We start from the raw sequence: 22,488 nt of genomic DNA on the forward strand, positions 1-22,488 counted from the left end.
GGCCTTGCACAAGGGCACCTCTGTGGTGGTAATTGAGGGAGAGCAACCACTGCTTTAACTATTGGTTATATTTGCTTCACATAAGGCTCTACACTGTTGTTTTTTTAAACAATATGGTTATACTAGTTATCCTACCAATCTTGTATGTTATTGTTTATTAATCTACCTGCTTTAACACTGTAAGTTTCATTCTGACAAAATGTGATATAGTGAATATGTTGTCCTAAGTAATGCATTTCTGATGTCACATTACCCATCCACATGTTTTTTTTTTATCTCCTAGCTATATCAAGAACATTCCTATTACATTCCTGTAGGCAGTTATTCATGTAAAGCTATAAACCAATTATTTTTAAGGACATCTTTTGAAGGGCACATATTGTGTTCATGCAGTGTATCAGGTTTATTAGGTTGAAGGGTCGCGCTGGCACATAACCAGATGACGTTGATGCCCAGGAGTTTATTAGTGAGCGGCTGACCTTATATATTGGATGACATTTAATATCAACTGTCTATTTCTGTATGAAGCTACATTTGGAGGTGGAGGCTTTAATAAAAATATATTGGTGTGCAGCATTCTGCATTTCAGCATAGTCACCTGTAAACAATAACTGTAAACATATGACACGGCTGTTCAGTTTGGGTATTCTCCACAGAGACAATGATGTTTGAATGGAAATGAAATTGTGTTAATGTGTATTTTATGCACACTGAATGAATTTGGATGAAAATAAACATATTCAGTGCTGTAGTATTACATCAGTCTATTTGCAGAGGACTGCACTCTGCCCTGCAAGTGATTTGCTGTTCTATTTTAAGAAAGGCAAACAAATGCAAGAGCTCTTCACTCCCATATCTCCTATCCAGTTTCCAGATACTGTCGTCTAGATTGTATAGTACGCACGTATGAGCATGCAGGTAGACACATACACACTTCCTCCCTGTCATTGACCAACATCAGTCGCAGTCTGGACGTACAAACTGAGGAAGAGTTGGTAGACGAGAGAGAGTGGAGCAGTGCAATCATAAAGAGCTCAGATGAGCTCCTAAATTAGAGCTTGTGGCCAGCATGGACTCCCTGGGAGGGTTTGGTTAAATTACAGGCCATATTTCTAGTGAAGGCCAGGCTTCATCCCTGGAAGTGCCAGCAGCTGAGGACCATCACTCACAACCTGTCTGCCCCCAGTTTGCTCAACACTAGAGCTGTTAATGCTTGTGTGTGTGCGTGTCTTTGGTTAGAAGCAGTAAAACAAAACCATTTCTTAGAAACAGTTCTTTTGCTTTGTATGTGTTTCAGTGTGTGTGCGCACTTTCATGTAATCAAACAATTATCTAGCTGAGGAGTTTGTTAATCATTCTTTGGATCATGTGTGTGACACACAAGCAAACAGGCAGAAAAGGCGAGAAAGAATGTGGGCCATGTCAGACATGTTGGTCATGCCAAAATGTCACTAGACACTTCCAGCCACAGATACACACACACACACAACCCTTGTCACATGAAAAAATCAGCTGATTACAAGTGGAAGGCAACATTTCAAGAAGTAGGTATTATTTACTAACCCTGAAACACATGATAAACCTTATGTTACACACTACATGTTGAATGCTAGATTTGCCGTAATCGAGTGCAGATTTAGAGTAAATGTTTCTGTTGCAATCACTGCTGACCACAACAAGGTCAAGATGAGGAGACACAGGCAAAACCCTTTTACAGCAGACAGGGACAGCTGATTAGCACCACACATATTTCTTTCAAGTACGTATAATGGGGGAAGGTGCAATTTACTCGCTTTACTGGCTTGTACACTTATTAAGCGTGGGAGCTGTCAAAGGACGACATCATACTTGGCTTTGTTTTTGTCATAAAGGTAAACAAACATCAACATTTCCCGCTTGTATTTCAAAATGAGCACAATGACAGCCATTACAAAGTTTTAACTTCACAAACAACATTATTACAATAATTGTTGACAGTTTGATTATGGATGGGATTATGAAACAGATCACAGTTGCCCCTGTTGACTCGGAGTAATCTGCTTCAGTTCAGTTTCAGTGTGTGTGTGTGTGTGTGTGTGTGTGTACGTGTGTGTGTGCATGTGTGGGCGTTTACCAGGATATCAATTAAACCATGTCTTTCACTCTGCTTAATTTAAATCACTCCAAAGTCCCTGAATGTGAAAACATCAATTCTAGAAATCAATAAATGTGAATCTAATGTGACATAATTGCAATGACCTTTTAGATCCATGAAATTGGATATTCACAATGACTGTATTGATCGCCTAACTTATCATCTAGCGCCACAATCAGTTCAAAATTTCAAACTTTGCTAAATCTGCTTGTCTACAGTTTAGTGCTGAGCAGGTACGTACAGCTGCCTGTCAAAAACCAGAGCGTATAATAATATTGACTTTAAATGTGGGGTATGTGATTCTTATGCAATTCAGGTCTTTTTGTCAAATTCATCGTATATCTCCTCACAGTTGAGATTCTCTATAGCTATTGATCAACTGAGAAAGGACACATTAATTTGCTATCACTGTGTCATACATCTCTGAATATTCTGAAGTTACAAGTGATTATTGCAAAATTGGCCTCACATTCAGAGACTGTTGTATCATCCAGTAACAATTTGGAAGGAACGGTGAGTACTAATTACGTCTAAATGGTCACATTTTCATTTCATTTTCTCATTTCATTTTGTGAGCATACAGGAATATAGCCCAAATGACTCTGAATGCCCTGATACAAGTAACAATAAGTAAAGTCTCATAAAATAGAGGCTGCTTCTGATTTTACAGGGTCTACAAAAAGCTTCATATGACAAGACTTCATAAAATGACAGCTTCCATTGAAATTTGATGAGTTCATGGGGAGGTTTCCATCTTATAACCAGATTTTTTTTTTTTTTTGCTGCTATTAATCCTGCAAACAAAACTCTTCTGTAAAAATAGGTTAAGGGTTGACTTATGGCTTAGTAACCAGATTTGTGTAAGACAGGGTGCAGAACAATTTAATATATCAGAGAGGATGGCAGAAACTTGAATTCAAAAGCAATACATTCTCACATTGTATGCATGTAAGACAATGATTAGGCCTACATTTTCAAAAAAAATGACTACAACTACCAAAATTATCGATATTATCAGTATCAGTCCTTGGAAATTCCTATTCAGTCAAATTCTACTTTGGTCTCCAGTATTCTTTACACTCAGCTGTCTGCATCTTGTTTATTGAGCATCATATGCCAGTGAACACCTGCCCGACACACGTCAGACGCCAACAGTCTGCTTCATTTCCTCTGTTGATCTATCTTTAGTGAGTAGCCTACAGGAGGGTGAGGACGCAGTTCCCTCCTGCATCCCGGCCTGTTGTGTGTTTTTTCTGGGGACAGGAACCCACGCCAGACATTAACAAAAAGACACCACCCTTCCTCTCATCTTGAGGATGAAGGCAGGAGGCCAAAACAGTATAAACAATAAGCTGATGCGGAAAACAGTGTGAAGTCTCAAGCCTAACATCCTGTTTACTGTCTTTCTGATTTTTCCATTTCATGTTCGATGAAGAAATATGTGTTGGGGTCGTCAGGTCAGGGGAAAACATAAGGCTACACACAGGGCCGTTGGCTGATGGTAAAAAGATAAACGTCTTTCGTCTTGAACTGATAATTTCATCGTCATGGTGGACTGCATGTGGTTTAGTAAGGGAAAGTATGAGAGTGAGTGCAATATGAGTGCAAAATTTATTACAAAATGACTCAGACTGGGAGAATAAACCAGTAGACTACAGAATGTTTGTGGAGCCCTGATGCTGGCTAAATGTAGAATAGCGTATTAAGTGTGTGTATGTGTGTGAGTGTATGTGTCAACATACGTGGAGCAATCAACTGTAGCTAGCCTAAAGGGGTATATGTATTTTTCAGTGGCCACTAGTGGTGCGGTTTTAGATTGCTCAAACTCATGAGGGAGCAAAATCTGACTCACCGGAACACAGCTTTACACGGCATGCTGGAAACACATAGGCCTATAAACTAGGGTGACCAGACGTCCCTGTTTTCCAGGGACAGTCCCCAGTTTTGGTGGCATGTCTCCGTCTGGAGTTGTCCCCGGAAATGTCCGCGTTTTTACTGTGTGTTAATCATAGACTGTATAATCTGTTAACAGACCTGAAATCAGATTTTGTCTACTTATTGACTGAAAGGTTATTTCTGCCCTGAAATGACTTGATTATATTCATGAGTGTTATATTTGACAGATTATAACTCACCTCATACATTTTACCTCTTTAAATGCCTTTAAATGGCCAAAACAACACTTAAAATGCAGTATTCAACTTGTCATAAAGTGGCCGTAGCCTCTACTTACTGACTAAAAGGTGCTTTCTGCTTCAAAATGACTTGATTTCATTCAGAAGAGTCATATTTGACAGATTATAAAACAGAAATTATCCCCCTTTTTTATTTCATGTATAATAATATTATATTTTATAATGACATACTGACCACCAAACCACCAAGTGTGCCCGGATTTCATTTCAGAAATCTGTTCACCTTACTATAAACCCCCACTGCAACATTACAGAAATATTTTATCAGCTTGACGTTGAACTAATCCCTGCTTGTTACATGATAATGTTACACTGACATCAGCGTGAGCTCGACTGCCAATAACTATTACGTATCTTTCACCAGAGAGACCCAGCAATGTCAGCACAGCTAAATTTACTGGATGAAATGGTAAGTGAGCTAGAATGACTAACATTACTGCAGTGAATGGGCCTTCCACTGTGTTGTTGTCCTGCTCCTTTATCTTGCATTATTGTAGATTATGTTGGTCACGTAAGATACAGAGGCCTGAAGGGCTTCAGCACATAAAACTTTGTTCTTGGTTTTTATCCTTACGTGGAGTTGGAGTCTGTGTTGTGCTGGCAGTCGGTCATTTTTTGGTCTTGGTGGACTCCATGTCGGTGTTGTTACAGTGTGTACAAGTACAGATTCTGCAGACAAGAGGTTCTGGAGCACACATGCGCCAATGGATTTTCCGGTAAATCCAACCTGGAGTCTTCACATAGGATTAAGCACAGTGGCTGTCAGAGGTAACAGAAAAACCCAGCAAGTGGATGTCAAATCTCAACATATGAAAGCCCTAAAATGCTTTTGCTCTTAGGAAAAAGTACATTTAGATGGTCATTGTTTCATATCTAAACAGGCCTATGCAGTTTAGTTTCTGTTTATATGAAAATAGACATTTAAAGTAATAACTTTAAATGTTATTCCCCTGTATGACATGTAGCAGTCATTTCACCATGTGAAAGGAGGAGAAGAATTTTATTTTTCCCAGCTCACAGGCACCATCTGCTGGTTGTGGTCCCTCACCTAATTTTTCTCCCAGCTACACAGCAAATCTGTCACATCTGGATACCAGAGGCATTCCTGTAATGGCTTTGGCTCTTTTCACATTAACGGAGCCAAATCTTGTTAGTTATGAATTAACCCAAAGAAAATTCTTGGATAACAAAACAAAGAAAACAATTTCATGGTTTATTACTCGTGATTTATTTGTATAAAAGTGCAGTAAATCATAAATAGAGGTTATAAATAGTGAAAAGTGAATAAATACATTGCCAAAAAGAAACTATAGTGAATATGGAATAAATAAAAACCATGTATGATTGTAGGATTTTGAAAACATGGATCCATTTCCAATTAGTTCGAACAGAGTTTTTTGACTTTTTCTATGTATGTGTCTCAGAAGCAATATAAAATGACTAAAATCAAAATAATACATATGATTTCTAATTGTCCATCATTAATCCTTTTCACAGAGTCATTAGCAGAAAGCCATTTTATCCCCAGTAGCATGACTGTCCAGTCCCTCTCCTCCCAACCACTCCTCATCCAGCTCCCCCAGAATCTCTTGAAGGGACAGCTCAGGTAGGGGGGTGTGCTGGACGAGTGCTGGATGTCCGGACTTCCCACAGCCTTCCAGAGCGGCCCTGCTCCATGAATCTCCCACCTGCGAGTACTGACCTTCTGGAGGTGGGCTGTTCTCCAGACTGGCATCCCAGTAACCAGAATCTGGAGTGTCTGGAGTTGAGGAGTGGGAGGTGGAGCAGGGAATGTACATCTGCTGCTCTGCTGATCCAGGATACATGAAGGCTGCCTGACTGGACATTGAGCTGTAGTTTCTCATCTCAAGGGGAGAGTGGCACCACACAGGCGGGACAGGGGAGGTTTGGGCACCTGACTGGGACCAGAAGCCCCTCAAGGGTGGGCTGGAGCTACTTGCCAACGGTCTGCCCTGCTGGAGTCCATACATGGAGCCGTAGTGTCTGTGCTCCTCAATGGTGGAGTAGGATGGAGGACACTGTCCATAGTAGCAGGCTTCCTCCATCTCCTCCTTCACTGGGGTTGGGTAGGCTGGTGGAGGGCCCTGAGGTGGCAGATGGGCTGAGCCAACCTGTGGGCCCCTGCTAGCTACAGCATGAGGTGGAGGTGGAGCATCACGGACCGGGCTATCAGACTGCCACAGCGCTTTTTTTGCTCCTTTGCACTTCAGGGTGCGAGCTCTTCTGTTCTGAAACCACACCTGGACAGGAAAGAAAGAAAACAGGAGCTTAGATTCAGGCCAGATAAACAACAGATTCTGTCCAGTTAATCATTTTCTGGGTAAACAGGCACCAGTGTATTTGGGGGTGCGGGGGGACAGATCTAGTAGATGTCAGCTGTCAGAGCCTGTTGTACAGTCTATCAGTTCAAACAAGATCCTGATAAAAACAGCTTGTGTCATCTTTAAAGATAAAGAAATAAAGCGATAGTGTGATAGCGGTATCTACAATTCTATGCAGGATACATTTGAAAACAGAGCCCTTTTATGATAAGAAACCTCAGCAGAAAATGCCTTACAACACAACTATATCTCTGTGTCCTACTTATGCTTATGTGAAAAGCATGCATGTGTGTCATCTTGGAATGACACCAATTTCCAAATAAACATTTCCAAACTTATCTGAACTAACAATTTCACTGAGTAGTTAGTATTTTATTTTCATCGTCATCGTTCTGCTATATAAGGTAGGTTAGGCTGGACTGTTTACCTGAATGCGTGACTCTGGCAGGCCTGTGGTCTGGGAGAGGCTCTCTCTGAGGCTGATGCCAGGGTACGGGTCAGTCTCGAAGGTGGCACGCAGGAGCTCCACGTGCTCTTTGGAGAAGCTTGTCCTCTTCCTGCGACTGGCGCTGCGGGAGGAGCCGCCGCAGGAGGCCACGGGTCTGGCATCATCTGAGGGAAGAGGAGACAGCAGGTTCCACATCAGACAGGATTCATACTACGTCTTTTCTTATTTCAACATAAGTTTTGGCTTCATTCTACAGCTATAACTAAACAGTAGACGTCACTGATTTGAGATACAGAATGTTGAATATTGAGAGTGATACATACATACAACTGCCTTGCCTTTTCTGTTTGCATGGTTCTGACGCTGTGCTATCTAAACTAATATATACACTAAAAATGACACTTTGTGAATGAGGAAGAAAAACAAGGATGGTGTTGTCATTCAGTCAATTATTATTATTAGAAGATTATTGGTGCACAAGGTTTCTTTCTACATTGATGCTGTATTCCACATCACAGAAAAAGTTAGCATTTCTGGTTATCTATTATTTCTACTGCTACTGTGTTTTTTTTCACTGGTTGTACCAAATTGCAATTTCTTGAAGAAGTTTTTTTTTTAGCCCACTTTGGCAGTAGGTGGTACATTCAACAAGTGCCAAAGTGTTTGCACAACCTAATAGAAGAATCTGAAATTCATTAGAGGAGGCTTCTCTGGTTTTGGCACACGGCCTGGCACTACCTGTCTGAGTTATGCTGCTGCAGTACTACCCATCCACCTGGCACTGCAGGTAAGTTAAACAAACCCTGAATTATTGCATCTAGTGAACGATCACACACACACACAGTTTACACAAGCAGACATGGTTGCAGATTATAAACAAATAAAGCAAAACAGACTACAAAAATCTTAAAAATTATAAAGCATTGCTTACCATTGCTAGAGTCCTTCCACATAGCAGCAGAATGAATGAAGCTTATAAAACAAATGGATTTCTAATGGACTTCTGAAGTTACACAGCTCAGTATGAATGTGTGTTTCTTCACTGAGAGTCTCTGGCTGTGTGTCCTGCTTGTGTCAGGGTACCTTTTATATTGATCACCTCAGACCCCAGAAGGCCATGGTAAAGCCAGAACAGAGTGTTGGGGTGGGGTGTCATTTTACTTTGAATACGGGTGGTTAACAGAAGTCCTCTGAAGTGGCCCTTCCACTCCCCGTTATCACCTAATCTCCATCAGAGCGGTGGCAAGGTCAATGGCAAATATGGCACAGCATAATGATTTTGGGAGAAACAAAAGAAAGTCTCTCTGTGATTGTTAGCCCCATCGATACCACTTAACTAAACGACAGGAGGCATGTGATTGTTTGTGTTTTTGTGCAGCTCAGTATGTGAATACATAATATACTCCGGAGCAAGGCCCAAAGACAGAAATTCTTTATTATCCATGGTTTGTCTTTTCTGCTACTATTTTAATGATGATCATTAATGTATATTACTACAATGCTCATAAATATATATTTTGCTAGTTTTTTGCCAGAGATGTTCTGAAATGTGAAATGGCAGGATAACAAGCATAAATGTAAAAAATAAAGATTACAATCATATCTTTCTTAATATTTCAAGGGTGCCCTTTAATTCAAATTTGGCTCCTGGGAGTCATCTGATTAGTGTTAAGCACAAACATAGGCAGCTTTGCAAACTGTTGAACACTGATCAACCAACAATAGTCTTAAAGAGATATTTAACTCACAGACTTTAGCAAAATGCAAAACAGCAGCCTGAGCTGAAACCTATCAGTGGCTCTTTTTTTCTTGTCATATGCAGAGCAGCTCACTGCTATCACCAGAGGAAAAACAAAGGTGGGTAATTATTCAGTGATGAATTGGACGGTTACACAGCAGCCTCATTAAACTGAATAGGTGCATCAAAGTGAGTAGCAAGCTTTTCAAATTGTTTAACATGTCCAGGCCTTGACCAGGCTGCATGCAGATGCTGTCACCTTTAACCTCAATATATCAAGTCTGTCTTCTGTGCTCTGACATGCTGCAGGAAAAAAGCCATGTCATTACTTAAATGAAATATCATGTTTTATATGTTTTACATTTGCTATATATGTCTCCTCCAATGCTTATTTACTTATAGTCTTGACCTTTGACCTCTTTCCTGTTGGTTGCATTTAATGATTTCTAAGCATCCGCTACATGTCAAATGCACTGAAAAGGCAAATACTAACATACTGAATCTAAAGTCAAATAGTACAAAAGGGCAAAGTGCATGAACAGATTTACATTATTTGTAGGTGTATTAGAAAACAATGCAGCTTGAAGTCTGGCAGAGTTATCTAATGCAAAAAAACAAGCTAGGCCCATTTCTTTTTATCTTTATCTGGACAACTTGCAGAATCAGTGTCTCCGTGTGTGGAGACGGCTCCTGAAAGTCCAACCAACTCTCTCTATGCTTTGTCCAAATCCTATCAGATGTTATACAAATCGCTTTGCCAACTGTGGAAGGTGCCAAACTCAGTAATTTGAAATAATAATTTAAATAAATTATTGATATTCAGATTTAAAAATACTTGTACAATGTATTTCATTATCTAAAATTAGTCTAACCAAATAACAAAATGGGAAAGAGTCTTATCAATAAACCATTCCAGCAGATTAAACACTTGCTGTACCCAAGTTTACATACAATGATCGAGTGATTAAACTAAACACTGGTTCAGCATATAGGCTATTCAGCTAATGCAAAATAACTATAAAAAGCTTTGTTTAGGCTAATCCTGCCACTGTAGAGATCTGCATATTTGAAAAAGCAAAAAAGTCATCTGATCATCTTATCTCTTCATGTAAATTGCAAAGCATAATCATCCAAACAGGAAAGCTGCAGCGCTGCCAGAGCATGGCAGTGAATAACAGATTGGGTAAACAAATTCATTGCATTTTGGAAGTACTCCTGTGGCTCGATAAAGTTGCACCTGGATGTAGTGCAATTTTCATGTTTTTGGCATTTATTGAGGATGAAGTTGGACGTGCATCTAAAATACAAACATTACATAATAATGTGTTACTTTTTAATTTGGTAGTTGTGGAAAATTACAAGGTGAGAGGACGGTATGTATGTTTTTAAACAATTATTATGAAAAATATAATTCTTTTGCTATTAAGCATGTCATTTGATGATTTTATTATTAGTTAATAATAGTTTGGTTCTGTGTAGCAAGATACATGATTAAAACATTATCAAATATTCGAAATGCATTATACTTCATATGCATAGTAAGGCCTTGGATGACAGTAAAATATACACTGATTATTATAGAATGTATTAAGTTTATTAAGAGCATCCTCCCCAAATCCTTTATCTTTTGGATCTCTTGAATATTTGATTTTTTGTTGTGCAGCTGCACATCTCATTAACCAAAATTAGATATTTGTCATTATTTGTGTGGGAGTAGTCAAAACACTATAGGAGCAGAATTTCTGCTGTTTGTTCTATAGCCTACTATAGGCTTGAACAGTATACTACAAGCACTCATAGATAGTGTATATACTCTATAGATAGTGTATACTCTATAGTATAGTTATTAGAAATATTATAGTGTTATATAGTTTATAATGTGGTACTATATACAGTAGTCACCTACATCATATAGATATAGAGCATCTGTGACATAGCTGCACTATTTTAATTAAAAATACAGCAAATTTTCAACAATCTGGTAGCTGAAATTAGTTGAATATTCAGCCGGCAATCTGGGTTGTCACAGTATTACTAACTCTCTTAATATCTCTTTCAAACACATTTTGTCTTTTTCCCTAGTCTCAAAAGGACCCTAGTTAAAGATCAATAAAGAATCCACAATGGGAGCAACATCACAGTGAAATGTTATTATACTGTATGCTATTTAAATGTGTATATAGCAATGAGAAAACCCCACTGTGAGAATACCTGACAAGTTTCATAATACTTTGCCATTTATGTAATACTCCCCATGAAAAAAGACGACCCGCCTGCCATGCGGTCCCTTCAGTTTTCCTCTCGTCGCTGACGGTCACATTTCACAGCGGGACCAACGCAGAACAGCAGGCTAAAATGGCTAAAAGTGATGGATGCGATTACTTTAGAAGAACCAGCCTGTTTTGGATTGTCTCCGTCACACTCGGCATGGGATATTACACTGTAAGTTCATTAAATCAGCTATAACCGAAGTAAAACAGATGAAGGACAAAAGAAGTGTTGTCCGTTATTTCTCCAGGTGTTTAAATGCCACCGTGTTGTGTTGCGGATAATGTCATCCGGGTTGTTTAACGTTAATATTCTCAAAATTCACTTTCTTTCTTCCCCTGTTCTGTCATTTAACACATTTTGTGAAAATGATCGTATGCCGGCAAAGTAATCTTCGAGGTCAATGCCAAGTCACTGCTTTGATAGCGAACGGTAATCTTATCGGGATTCATTCAGTGCTCTGTAAGAGGTCAAACAAACTTTTGTGCAAAGTCCAGTGGACATGTTAGCTAGTACTGTAGCAGCTAACTCCGGCTAATGTTTGTTCCGATGCGACACGAGAACGTGCCAAACTCCATTTAAAATATGATAACGGTTTAACTATTCCGTGATTAAATTCACCACATGCTAACCTTAACTGTCCGAAATGTGTTGCTGTGCTGGACAGAAAGGCAGCACGTAATCTTTTTACGTGTAATTCTACATATAAATTGTGAACGAAATGACCAATTTACAACAAAGCTGTTTGTAAACTTGTTTCATAATCAATAATAGTTGAAGTAACACAGTTCAGCCTTCAAGTGTGTGTCTGACATCCAAACCTTAAATTAACTGCAGCCTCGGGGCAGTGGGGCCCTTCCAACAATATCCCTTTGTGTTTGCCATGCACAAGTCATAGTCCATATGGACACATACCTGACATGTCACAAGTGGACAGCAGAGGACCACAGCAGTAGGGCACAATACTATGTTATGTCATGTAGATTTCACTGTAGATTTGTTTGTTTTTTTCATTGTTATTTCATTATTTAAATGTGTCAAGAGGTATAGATGTCTAAGTAGGCAAATTAAAGCCAGTGAGTGTGGCTTGAAAGTTTTCTTTTGCTACGATATACAGAATAAATTCATATGATGGGACAAAATGAAAAACTACAACATTCAGGTCAATGTTAAATTGTATTATATTTCATATATCTTTATTTTACTTTAATATGCTGTTATATTCACTGATTTATTTGAGGTGAATTATCATTGGAATTAGTTTCATAATGACTTGAAATTAATAACTGATGAAAGTGTTTGAATGGCAAAGAATGAGATGCAGTGTCAAAAAGTGTCTGCTCCCGAACCCTTATTCAAAATGGAATGTTCTGTCTGTAGAGATCAGATGAAGTAGTTGTAAGCTGAAGCAGATTTCAGTTTGTATACAGGCTGAGGGAAAAACCTGCTTCTGACAGTAACAGAAGATATGGAGTCAGATTTAGAGCCTAGGACGCACATCTACTCAAACAGTCTCACATGACAAAACTTAAACACCAAATGGTGCAGAACTGATCCCCCTCCAGAACCAGTGGCATATCTTCCAACAAGGCTGCCCTTTGCTGCACATACAGCAGTTATAGTCATGAACCAAATTGCTGCATAGAGCCATTGCCAGGGCCATTCCAGGAAACATGATACAGTTCATTGTTGTCACTGTGCATCTTCTAATTAAAACAAGAACTCACTGCCTCAGAGCAGACAGATGGTAGTTAGTGTCAACCAGCTCCGGACTTTCCACTATTCTAAATGGAGCTGAACAGTGGGGACTACAGAGTCAGCTTTCATAGGAAGAACCAGTCACGCTTAGGTCTGCTGTCTGCTATGCAATGCATGCCAAATTATTTACTTAAATGTCATCTTCAAAGTCAGTTTAGGAATCTCTGAAAGTTCTGAGTAATGCCTTTTGGGTTAAAGCAAGTATGAAAAGGTCAGAGTGGTATATAGCTAACAAAAGACACATTCTTTGATTACAGCAAGGTTTAGGATATATGGCTTAATGTTGAACTACTCTGACTGTATTTTGCAGTGCACTGTGTTTGTGCCAGAAAAAATCCCATTTGAGGAGCTTGGTCCGTTTGGCAGCTTCTGCAGATACCTTGTGGTTAACCATGCTGACATTATGTATAAAGGGTAAGTGATTTGAAACACGGTGTCTCCTGTTGGCATGAGAAATATTTTTGTTAAGTGTTGACACACTGAATTTTGGTAGTTCCCCTAGAAAGCATTGTTTCTGTACCTACAGTTTGCTCTAATAAAAATGTTGAGATTTTCCCTAGTTAGAAGGAAAGGCCGAGCACTTCTCCAGATTTTCTTTACAGCACAGCAAAACAATGACAATCAAATGATGTGTGAAATACCGCCACAGGACTGAAATACGCTGTTTAATCCACTCCAGCCTTAATGTTTTCCCCTTTTACAGATCGTTACCACCCCTTCCACTGGTAGAGCACTTTGCTAATTAGTCGTTTAAGTCACATGACCTCCTTTTACCAGCAGTAGAGCAATCAAAAGATAATGTTTTGTTGTTTTAGTCATGTGACGTACAAGACAGCCGAGTGTTTTGTAAAACGAGGGCTGAGCTGGAAGGCACCGTTTGGTCTTTGGTGGTTTGATATTTGTGAAGGAGTTGATTTATATTTTTTTTTCAGGCTGGCATGTGACTCCACTTAATTCAGCTCTCTGTGATGGAGCAGCAGCTGGGGGTTACTCATCTTTGCATTGGGAAAAACAAAGCGTGGTGTGACGTGTCACCATGTTCTCAGGCCGCACTTCTGTCTGAATTTAGAACTAAAGACTGTAATCACTTAATCAATCTCATGATTATCGTTGAATTGAGTTTAACACATTCCTCTGTGGTACAGGTGGTGGGCTGCCTGGGCTGTCCACCTTTTTGAGGCCTGTTTTGCACTGAAGGTGTGCAGGTAAGTATGACAAGATCCTGATTGTCCACTAGATGGTGCTGTAATCAAAACAGCATTTTAAACCCGTTCTCCTCGACTTCTAAAAGGAAAGTGGGCCTTCTTAAAAGTTTAATATCCCCTCAAAGCCCCAAAACTCATCTCATACACACTATTCATATCATATGTCAATATAAATGAATGCCCAAAAGCCTTTATCATGTTTCAACTTGTCATCAGGGACATTATCATTTCGTAACAATAAAACAATTGCATCAATAAATAAGCTATTCTTGAATGGCATCTGTCTAATTTCCATCTTTTATTACTGTAATATGGAAAGTAAATATAAACCAAAACGTACTAAAAGAGTCTTTGGAAGTCTTTATTTAAGTAACAATATTTTTTCATTCATCACTTATCGACCCATTTCAGCATAAGAATTGGGGTTTCACGGTTTAATGGTTTTGCAAACTGTACTAAATTGAGAGCCATGGGGGTGAGCTATCACTGTTTGTACACAACGAAGCAGCTTCTAGCCTGACTTTTGTTCATCGTTTCTTCTCTCTGTCCCTGCAGTAACAAAGGTATCGACAACGTGGCCTCTCGCTGCCTGTGGTTTGTCCAAACCTTTCTGTTTGGCTTCGCCTCCCTCGGCCTGCTCATCAAGTACGACCCCAAGCGTCCCAAGCAGCACTGATGTCAGTCTGGGAAGCCTAAAGAACAACACTGCAAGAGCTGAATCCAGAAGAACAATTGATTCCTTGTGCCTCTTCTTCTTCCACTTTCTCTTTGATATGAAATCCTGCTGAGGGGGCAAGTGGAGGAAGACACTTCAGCCTTTTCTTTTATACTGTTCCTTTAACATGAAAGTATTGAGGTGAACACTACATTTTTTTCTTACTTAGTTTATAGTATTTGCTGTGTTCCCAGGAGGGACATGCATCTCCATTTCATTCCATTGATTGTCTATTAATAAACCATAGAAAGCACAGTTGTACCTTTTTTTTTGTTTTATAAATAATAATTTAACATTTGTATTGATAATAATATTAACAGAAATAATTTCAGCATCAAAGTTACCTCGATGATTGTATCTTGATGCCCTTGGCTGAATATTTAGGGGAATCTTCTGTGAAATTGTTTTGTACCCTCATCATGATGTTTACATTCAGCCTGGGAGATGGCTGCAGGGATATTTTCTGAGCTGCTGTGATAAACATAACGTCAAACTGGTTGGCTGCAGATGGTACGCTGTCATCAGCCTCACAAGTATAGAGAGCGGCTGTATGCATTTTAAATCTGCATCTGCCTTTCTTATACTGAAGTGCTTTGAGTTCAACTTTTTAAAATACAGACTGGAAGATTTTAGTTTGTTAACACTGCAAAATAAAGAGTGACTTACAAACTGCATGAAATCTCTTTTGCATTGTTTTTATTCCTCTAAACAAAATGCTCTGACTTTGTCCTATATCCAGTTGAATTAACCGCATACTCACAAATCTTTGCTGAGGCATAGCAGTGCTTTGAGCTAAATGCTAACATCAGCATGCAAACAATCTCAATGCTAACGTGTTGAGATGTTTTGCAGGTATAATGTTTACCATGTTCATTATTTTAGTTTAGCATGTTAGCCTGCTAACCTTTACTAATTAGCACTCTGCACAGAGTAGCTACAGCTGGGGCTTATTTGAATGTCACGAGTTTTGCAGGTCAAACTAAAACTTGGGATTGATGATGGTGCTAGATAAAAGTGATTACAGTTCACCCTGTGGGGAACATGACTGTGTAACAAATTAGAGTTGTTTCAATCAAATTACAATCAAAACCACAAATGCCAACCCCATGGTGGAGTCTCTTGTATGCATCCTCTGGGGACAGGAATGTCTCTACAAAATATCATGCAAATCCATCCAATAGTTGTTGGAAATATTTCAGACTGGACCAAAACAGTGCACGAACCGAAACACATTGCCATCTCCACAGCCATTCTGCAAGCTTGCCTAAAAACATGAAAATACATGAATGGCATTCATACCATGTCATACCATGGACATCCTAGATTTAAACCTGCAGTAACTATTTACTGGCCACTCAAGAGCAGCAGAAAACTGATAGATTTGTTATGTTATTACATATCCAGCAGACACAGAGCAACATACGTATTCATTTTAAATCATGTTTCAAATGTCTGACAAATGTAAGTCAAATATTCACTCCCCTAAAACTCTCCACAGAGCGAAGGGGAACTGCAGAGTTGGGTAGGAATTTTCTGTAGGATCATCACTGCTAGCAACCCCTTTCACATTTACAGTCATCTGATCCATTGTTAATACAAAGATATTAATTTTAGCATCTACAGCTGTTCCAGCTAACATTTAAGGACACAATATTACTCCCACTTGGTCTTATAAATCACGTGTTTTAATGTTGTTTAATCACACACTTTCTGCAGAAGAAGGCGTTAGTGTCACACATGTAAACAGTGTGACGTCGTCCGAACGAGGCTGAACCAGTAGCACAGGGTCACGCTGTCCTCTGCTTATGAACTTAAGAGCATTAGCCGTCTTAAACAGCCCAGTCTCCACCAGAGCTGTCTCCAGCCATTAATCAGGGATGGATAGTTCAGAAACAACTTACTTTTTAAACCCTGTCTCGATCAGAAACAAGTAGAGAAAAATATTACATAGAATTACAGCACAATTTGAGATCTCTCTATTCCCCCCCTCCCCCAAAATATCACAAAATGGTCAGAACAGGTGATAGAATTGGTCCATTTTTATTTGGAGAACACTTACTTGGATTGACTCTACCTCTCGGACAGTATAAACAGAGAAATATATACAACAGATTAAAAACAATATGGATTGAAAAATACATATTTTATCCTGTTGGTTTAGTCAGATATATAGTGTGTACTTACTTTAGAAAGAGGCCACTAAAGGAGTAAGCCTGCGTCTACAGTGTATGATTCATACACAGTTTACTAATGGTAAACTGACAGAAATATGTTCCTCCTCTGAATGCAGCCTAACCACTTTACTGTACTTACAGGGTGCTATGATTAAAGAACAATAGCAGCATAAGCAGTATCAGTAATATGAATGGTATTTTCTCTATAATCTCAAGGCTTCATGTATACACTTAGGTTTGCTTAACAGCCGTTGTCTTAATGAGATTCCTATAACAGAGTTCATATATCATAGTAGTGTATGTTACAGGATGTGTTGTCATCTCACATTTTATGAATATGTCACTTCCTCTTCTCGTTTAGTTTTCTATTACGAATATAGTTTGTGTTGTTGTTGTGATCACCGGTCCAGCCAGCATATAGAGGGGTAGCGCTCACTCAGAGTCTTGCGCAGCTGAGCGCTCTGTGTCTTATCCCTGGTTTCCACCACACACTCCACCTATCACACACACACAGAGATACAGTTAGCACTCTGACACACACACTAGAATTAGGGCAGCGAGCGGGTTGCCATTTAATTATACAACACCTTTCACCTTTTGACACTGCTGGGGAATTAATATAGTGCCAATTTGTCAGTGTAGTCTGTATAGGCAATAATGCAGAATCAGGACACCATGAGACAGTTCTGCTTGTTCCTAAAGCAATTTAACAGCTTCATTAAGTCTTTTAAACAAGAATAAGGCCATTCTAGTAAAAATGAACAGTTTATTAGCACTGGAAGTCATGTCTCACCAGTGGCAGGTTTTTTTTTCATTTGTGTCAAGGAAAAGATTTTAAAGCGAGGCTATGTAACATTTGCTGAACAACAACGATAATGGTAAAGTAGCGCATGTAGAGAAGAGCCATAAAGTTAGTAAACACTTAGCAAACACTGGCTAACATTAGCTACCATGAGTTAATGGTCATACCAGAACAAGGAAGGCTGCAGCAGTAATGCATTTAATTGTGCAAGAATTCAACTTTTCATTTGTAACAGGAAGGATGAGTTATGTCTTCTTTCAAAAGTTACATACTCTCACTTTAAAACCTCATGCCAGGCTGAAGTGGTCAGGCACCATCATAACATAAAAAGCTCATACTACCTTATTATGCTAGTAGAGCACTGCGCTCCCAGAATGCAGGGTTACTTGTGGTTCCTAGAGTCTCCAACGGGAATTTTGGGAACCAGAGCCTTCAGTTATCAAGCTCCTCTCCTGTGGACTCAGGTCCCAGTTTGGGTTCGGGAGCCAGACACAATCTCCACATTTAAGAGTAGGCTTAAGACTTTCCTCTTTGATAAAACTGGCTCAGGTGAGTCCTGAACCAGCCCTTAGTTATGCTGTGGGCCTAGACTGCCAGAAGCCCTCCCATGATGCACTGAGCTCCTCTCTCATCCTCTCCCTCTCCATCTGAATGCATTCTTTTCCCATTAATGCATGTTACTAACTTGACTTCTTCCTTTTCTCGTAGATTTTCTTGCCACTGTTGCCAAGTGCTTGCTTATGGTGGGAATTGTTAGGACTCTGTAAATAATATTACAAAGAGTATAGTCCAGAACTGCTCTATATGAAAAGTACAGTGAAATAACCTCTGTTAAGTATTGGTGTTATATAAGTAAAACTGAATTAAATTCAGTTCAGTTAATTTCAATTATTAAATTATTTTAGGCAACGATTATGACACGGCACCTTTAGAAAGGTTTTCTGAATTGTAACTAATGTCTTTATTAATGGTTAATAAATAATTTATTAAAGGTGTTTATGAACCTATTTGGTAGTAATGCAGTTATGAATATTGCCAAGTCATTATTAAACACGTATGGGTGTATCACTTTCAAATAGGCCATCAAGTCTGCAGTTATTAATGTGAATAAGTCTTTAATATAGGGTTTTGAGCCATCAAATATGCAGTTGTTAGTAAGTTATTGGTAAATGGATTTTGGTCTATATCATCTGCTGCCCGTTTCCAGAGATTCTTCACAGCCTGGCAACCCAACAAATACATTTTTAATGGATTATAAGTGACCTATTCATCGTCAGTAAATTATTGTTAAATTATCAACAAAGCCTTAAAGTTGTAAAGTTACAGCTTTACAAAAGGTGCCTTATTAGAAAGTGGCACCAACATTTCTTATATTGTATGCATAGGTCTTCTCCAAATACAGAATAAATATCTCTTGATTTGTATTTTTGGCCCTCTTAGTCACACAACGTTTTCCTGCCTACTCAAAGCCATACGTTCCATGGCAATGAAGGAAAAGTAGATGAGCGGATTGAAGAGGAGGAGGAAAAGAACGAGGTGAAGAGGAGAGATTAGTCGCCTACCTTTGCCTTGAAGAGGTCTGACTTGTCACTTTGTCTCCGATGGCAGACGTCCAACAACCTGGGAGGGAAAAGAGAGAGAGCAAAGAATTAAAGGTGGCATCAAGGGACGTTAGACACAAAACAGATTGGAGCCTTTGCATGAAACAACTGAGTAAATGATCTTTAAATGGACAGGTGTTGACTCTACCTGACGTCCTCTCTGGACAAGACGTCCAGCAGCCTAGCCATGTCTCCTGGCCATTCTCCCAGCTGCACAGAGAACTTACTGACCCGATCGTCCAGCACCAGGGCTCTGTCCACGCACTGCCTCACCAGCTCCAGCTCCATGTTTGCGCTGCTCACCACTACAGCGACCCTACAGCACACACACACACACACACACACAGACACACACAGGGGAGTCTTGTTTCATCTGCAGCCAAACGGATTAGCTCTGCTGACATCGCAGTATTGCCAAAATGTCAGCTTTTCAGGCATAAAGAAAAATGTCTCAGCTGTCACAGAGGACTATATTTAAAATGAGGGTTTTTACATTGATTAAAAAAGTAGGCAAGAAAACTTTTGGATCTTCTATAAACATAAACAGGAACACTTTGGAGTAGCTTTTAAAACCTTTAAAAGCCCTATAGGCTCAGAGATTCAATAAATCAACTCTGACCCACTTTTTGCCTCTCAGTTCTGGTAGTTGTCCAGCCAAGATGGCAGCCAGTCCCATGGCTCCCTCTGTGTCCACTGTGGAGCGTTCAAACTCCTGAAACCGCAGCATCGCCACCAGAGAGTCCTCCTCACTGAGAGGCGCAGGTGAAGAAAGAAAAACAGTTATGGCTTAGTTAACACTTAGTTAACATGGAGAGGATTTCCACAGTCCAGTTACTTTTCACAGTTAGGTTTGATATGAGAAGATTTAGTCCAAAAAAATCAATGTCTGCATGGTTCGTAACAGTAAATCATCACTAAATCAATCAGATTTTTAACACATAGGCCATATTTCTTCATGCAATGGATATCTAGTTTCTGAGTAAAACCATTCAAATGAAGCTTGAAAGTGTAAAGATGCAGTACCTGACAGAGATGACTTTATCTACTAGTTTCTTTGCCAGCTGGAAGGTGTTAACACCCAGCGAACGCCCCATAAGATCTGAGAACAGACAGAAGATCAACATGTGGTCAGCTACTGCTGGAGAGAAACTCAAAGGCCATATGAGCCTAACAGAAAAATGTTCAGTTAATGATGAAGTTTATTCAGCGTTTCCATGACGGTTCTGTACGGCATGTCTGGAACCAGGACCGACTAAAAACATTGAACTGAGTTTACCTCCATAGAGCTTCTTGTTGGTGTTGGTGTGTATGTCTTTGACTGGACTGTCAGTTTTCAGAGATTGTAGCAACAGCGGGAAACCTTCTGGTTCAATTCCCTGTTGAAAAAGGTCCATTCAGTTAGAATTGTTTTTAAAAGTTTTTATGATTATAGTAGGCTGTTTGTAGTTCACCTCATTACCACATGTATAAACAAGACTAAGACACAGTACTTTGACACAACAGTGGTCACCATTTTAGCGTGGCATGTTAGCATGCTAACATGTGCTAATAAGCCCCAAACATAAAGTACAACTAAGGCAGATTTGAAAGTCGGTCTGCTCTAATGGCGTGGAATTCATTACCACGATTTTTGACCACAGAAAGTAGAAAAACATGATTTAAAACATTTACATTTCTTCATTTAGCTGACGCTATTATCCAAAGCGACTTACAATTGCTATACATGTCAGAGGTCGCACTGTAGCAAGAGGCTGCGCGCCTCTGGAGCAACGATTGATTAAGTGTCTTGCTCAGAGACACAATAGTGGATGAGTCACAGTGGGAATTGAAGCCGGGTCTCTCACTCCAAAGGCATGTGTTTTATCCACTACGACATCACCACCCTAATAAAATGTTAAGATTAAATGTATTTACACAATAGGGCCTAATTTTTTAATCATTGTGTTGTTTCGTTAGTATTGTTGAGTCTTATGGATGTCAGATGTCATGTGTCATGGGTGTTACTTAGTATTAATACATAAGTATTATAAATACATTATGTGAAAATAAACAAATACCATCTATGGGAAGGTTGGTACCTTAATAAATCTCCATGTGGCATTTTTTTCTGTTCACTACTGGGTAAAACCTGGCAGTAAATTTGATTGATTGCTTTATCATGCACAGGGATATTGCTTTATGATTGAAAATAGAAGCAGGGCTGTTCTGTTCCTCCAGTGTAAACAGAGCTAAAGCTGTCAGAGTTTCAGCTGTGGGCAGACAGTGGAACAAAGGAGAACACTTCAAATACATTTATCTTGTTAAAGAAAACCAAGCTGAATGGAAAAACACGCTTGGCTCAACGTCAGGGAGCTGTAGGAGGGTCTGTGGGAAATGTGACCTCATTTTAAGAAACTGCTCTAACAACACTACTGTTGTGAGACAGAAGCTACAAAATAGCTTATCTTATACATTATAGTTGACAGTGAAATACTGATGTTTATAAATTCTGCCTCAGTGAATTACTAAAATCTAACTTCCGAGCATCTACTTACTATGACAAGAATTCGTGAGTTGAGGTGTTTGATGGCTGCGGCTGTACCAGCCAGTAGACCATACTGTCCAGCTGCAGGAACAACCACTGCGTCCAGTTTGGGCACTTGCTCATAAATTTCCATGCCCACAGTGCCCAATCCTGCCAGGTACGCTGCACTTTCATCTCTGGGCATCAGAAAACAGACACAGAAAGACAGAATACATCAGGTGAAGGACTCCTGTCCTGATGATCAGCAGACCTCATTGTTTTCAGAAGGTTTCCTTATTTACCCGTTCTCGTCTATGTCCCTCCAGTTATTCTGCACTGTGTACAAAGATAGCAGACTTGATTTCGACAGATGAAAGAAGTAATACACTACTAGTTATGAAAGCATTGGGAAATTGCAGCATAAACATGATTGAAATTCATGAGCAACTTCCATTTCAGTATGCAAAAGCAGCCCTAGTGTTACACAACCCCTGACATTCAGTGTGTGCCATGGTTGTATTGGAATGAAATGGAAGTGTGAGTGCACACCGTTCACTATTTAAATCATGCACTTTTCAATGGAGAAACTAGATTTAAAGTGAGAG

At 39.5% G+C, this 22,488-nt stretch overlaps 3 protein-coding genes and 1 long non-coding RNA gene across 4 annotated transcripts in view; 2 read left to right on the forward strand and 2 right to left on the reverse strand.

Annotated features, from left to right (window-relative positions):
- Nucleotides 1-4,698: 4,698 nt before the first annotated feature.
- On the forward strand, nt 4,699-7,009 carry LOC123984349. Its single transcript, XR_006828423.1, has 2 exons — nt 4,699-4,738; nt 5,827-7,009. It is a non-coding gene; the product is annotated as an uncharacterized LOC123984349 (long non-coding RNA).
- Nucleotides 5,571-12,061, reverse strand: mxtx1 (mix-type homeobox gene 1). The gene is made up of 3 exons (XM_046071194.1): nt 12,041-12,061; nt 7,099-7,283; nt 5,571-6,590 (listed from the first exon to the last, which is right to left on the reverse strand). The coding sequence occupies exons 1-3, from the start codon at nt 12,045-12,047 to the stop codon at nt 5,832-5,834; spliced, it is 951 nt and encodes a 316-aa protein (XP_045927150.1). The 5' UTR covers nt 12,048-12,061; the 3' UTR covers nt 5,571-5,831.
- On the forward strand, nt 11,132-15,477 carry tmem254 (transmembrane protein 254). The gene is made up of 4 exons (XM_046071195.1): nt 11,132-11,299; nt 13,194-13,297; nt 14,029-14,088; nt 14,644-15,477. The coding sequence occupies exons 1-4, from the start codon at nt 11,213-11,215 to the stop codon at nt 14,762-14,764; spliced, it is 372 nt and encodes a 123-aa protein (XP_045927151.1). The 5' UTR covers nt 11,132-11,212; the 3' UTR covers nt 14,765-15,477.
- A 1,526-nt stretch (nt 15,478-17,003) lies between these two features.
- Nucleotides 17,004-22,488, reverse strand: part of LOC123984377 (L-threonine ammonia-lyase) — a 14,493-nt gene continuing 9,008 nt past the window's right edge. The window contains exons 6-11 of the mRNA XM_046071232.1: nt 20,657-20,756; nt 20,404-20,479; nt 20,004-20,129; nt 19,529-19,696; nt 19,342-19,399; nt 17,004-17,474 (exon numbers count right to left, since the gene is read on the reverse strand). Coding sequence (XP_045927188.1) covers nt 17,376-17,474; nt 19,342-19,399; nt 19,529-19,696; nt 20,004-20,129; nt 20,404-20,479; nt 20,657-20,756 — 627 coding nt within the window. The 3' untranslated portion in view covers nt 17,004-17,375. The remainder of the gene's footprint in view (nt 17,475-19,341; nt 19,400-19,528; nt 19,697-20,003; nt 20,130-20,403; nt 20,480-20,656; nt 20,757-22,488) is intronic.

This window comes from Micropterus dolomieu, linkage group LG15 (genome assembly GCF_021292245.1).
Source record: "Micropterus dolomieu isolate WLL.071019.BEF.003 ecotype Adirondacks linkage group LG15, ASM2129224v1, whole genome shotgun sequence".
NCBI classification, from domain to species: domain Eukaryota; kingdom Metazoa; phylum Chordata; class Actinopteri; order Centrarchiformes; family Centrarchidae; genus Micropterus; species Micropterus dolomieu.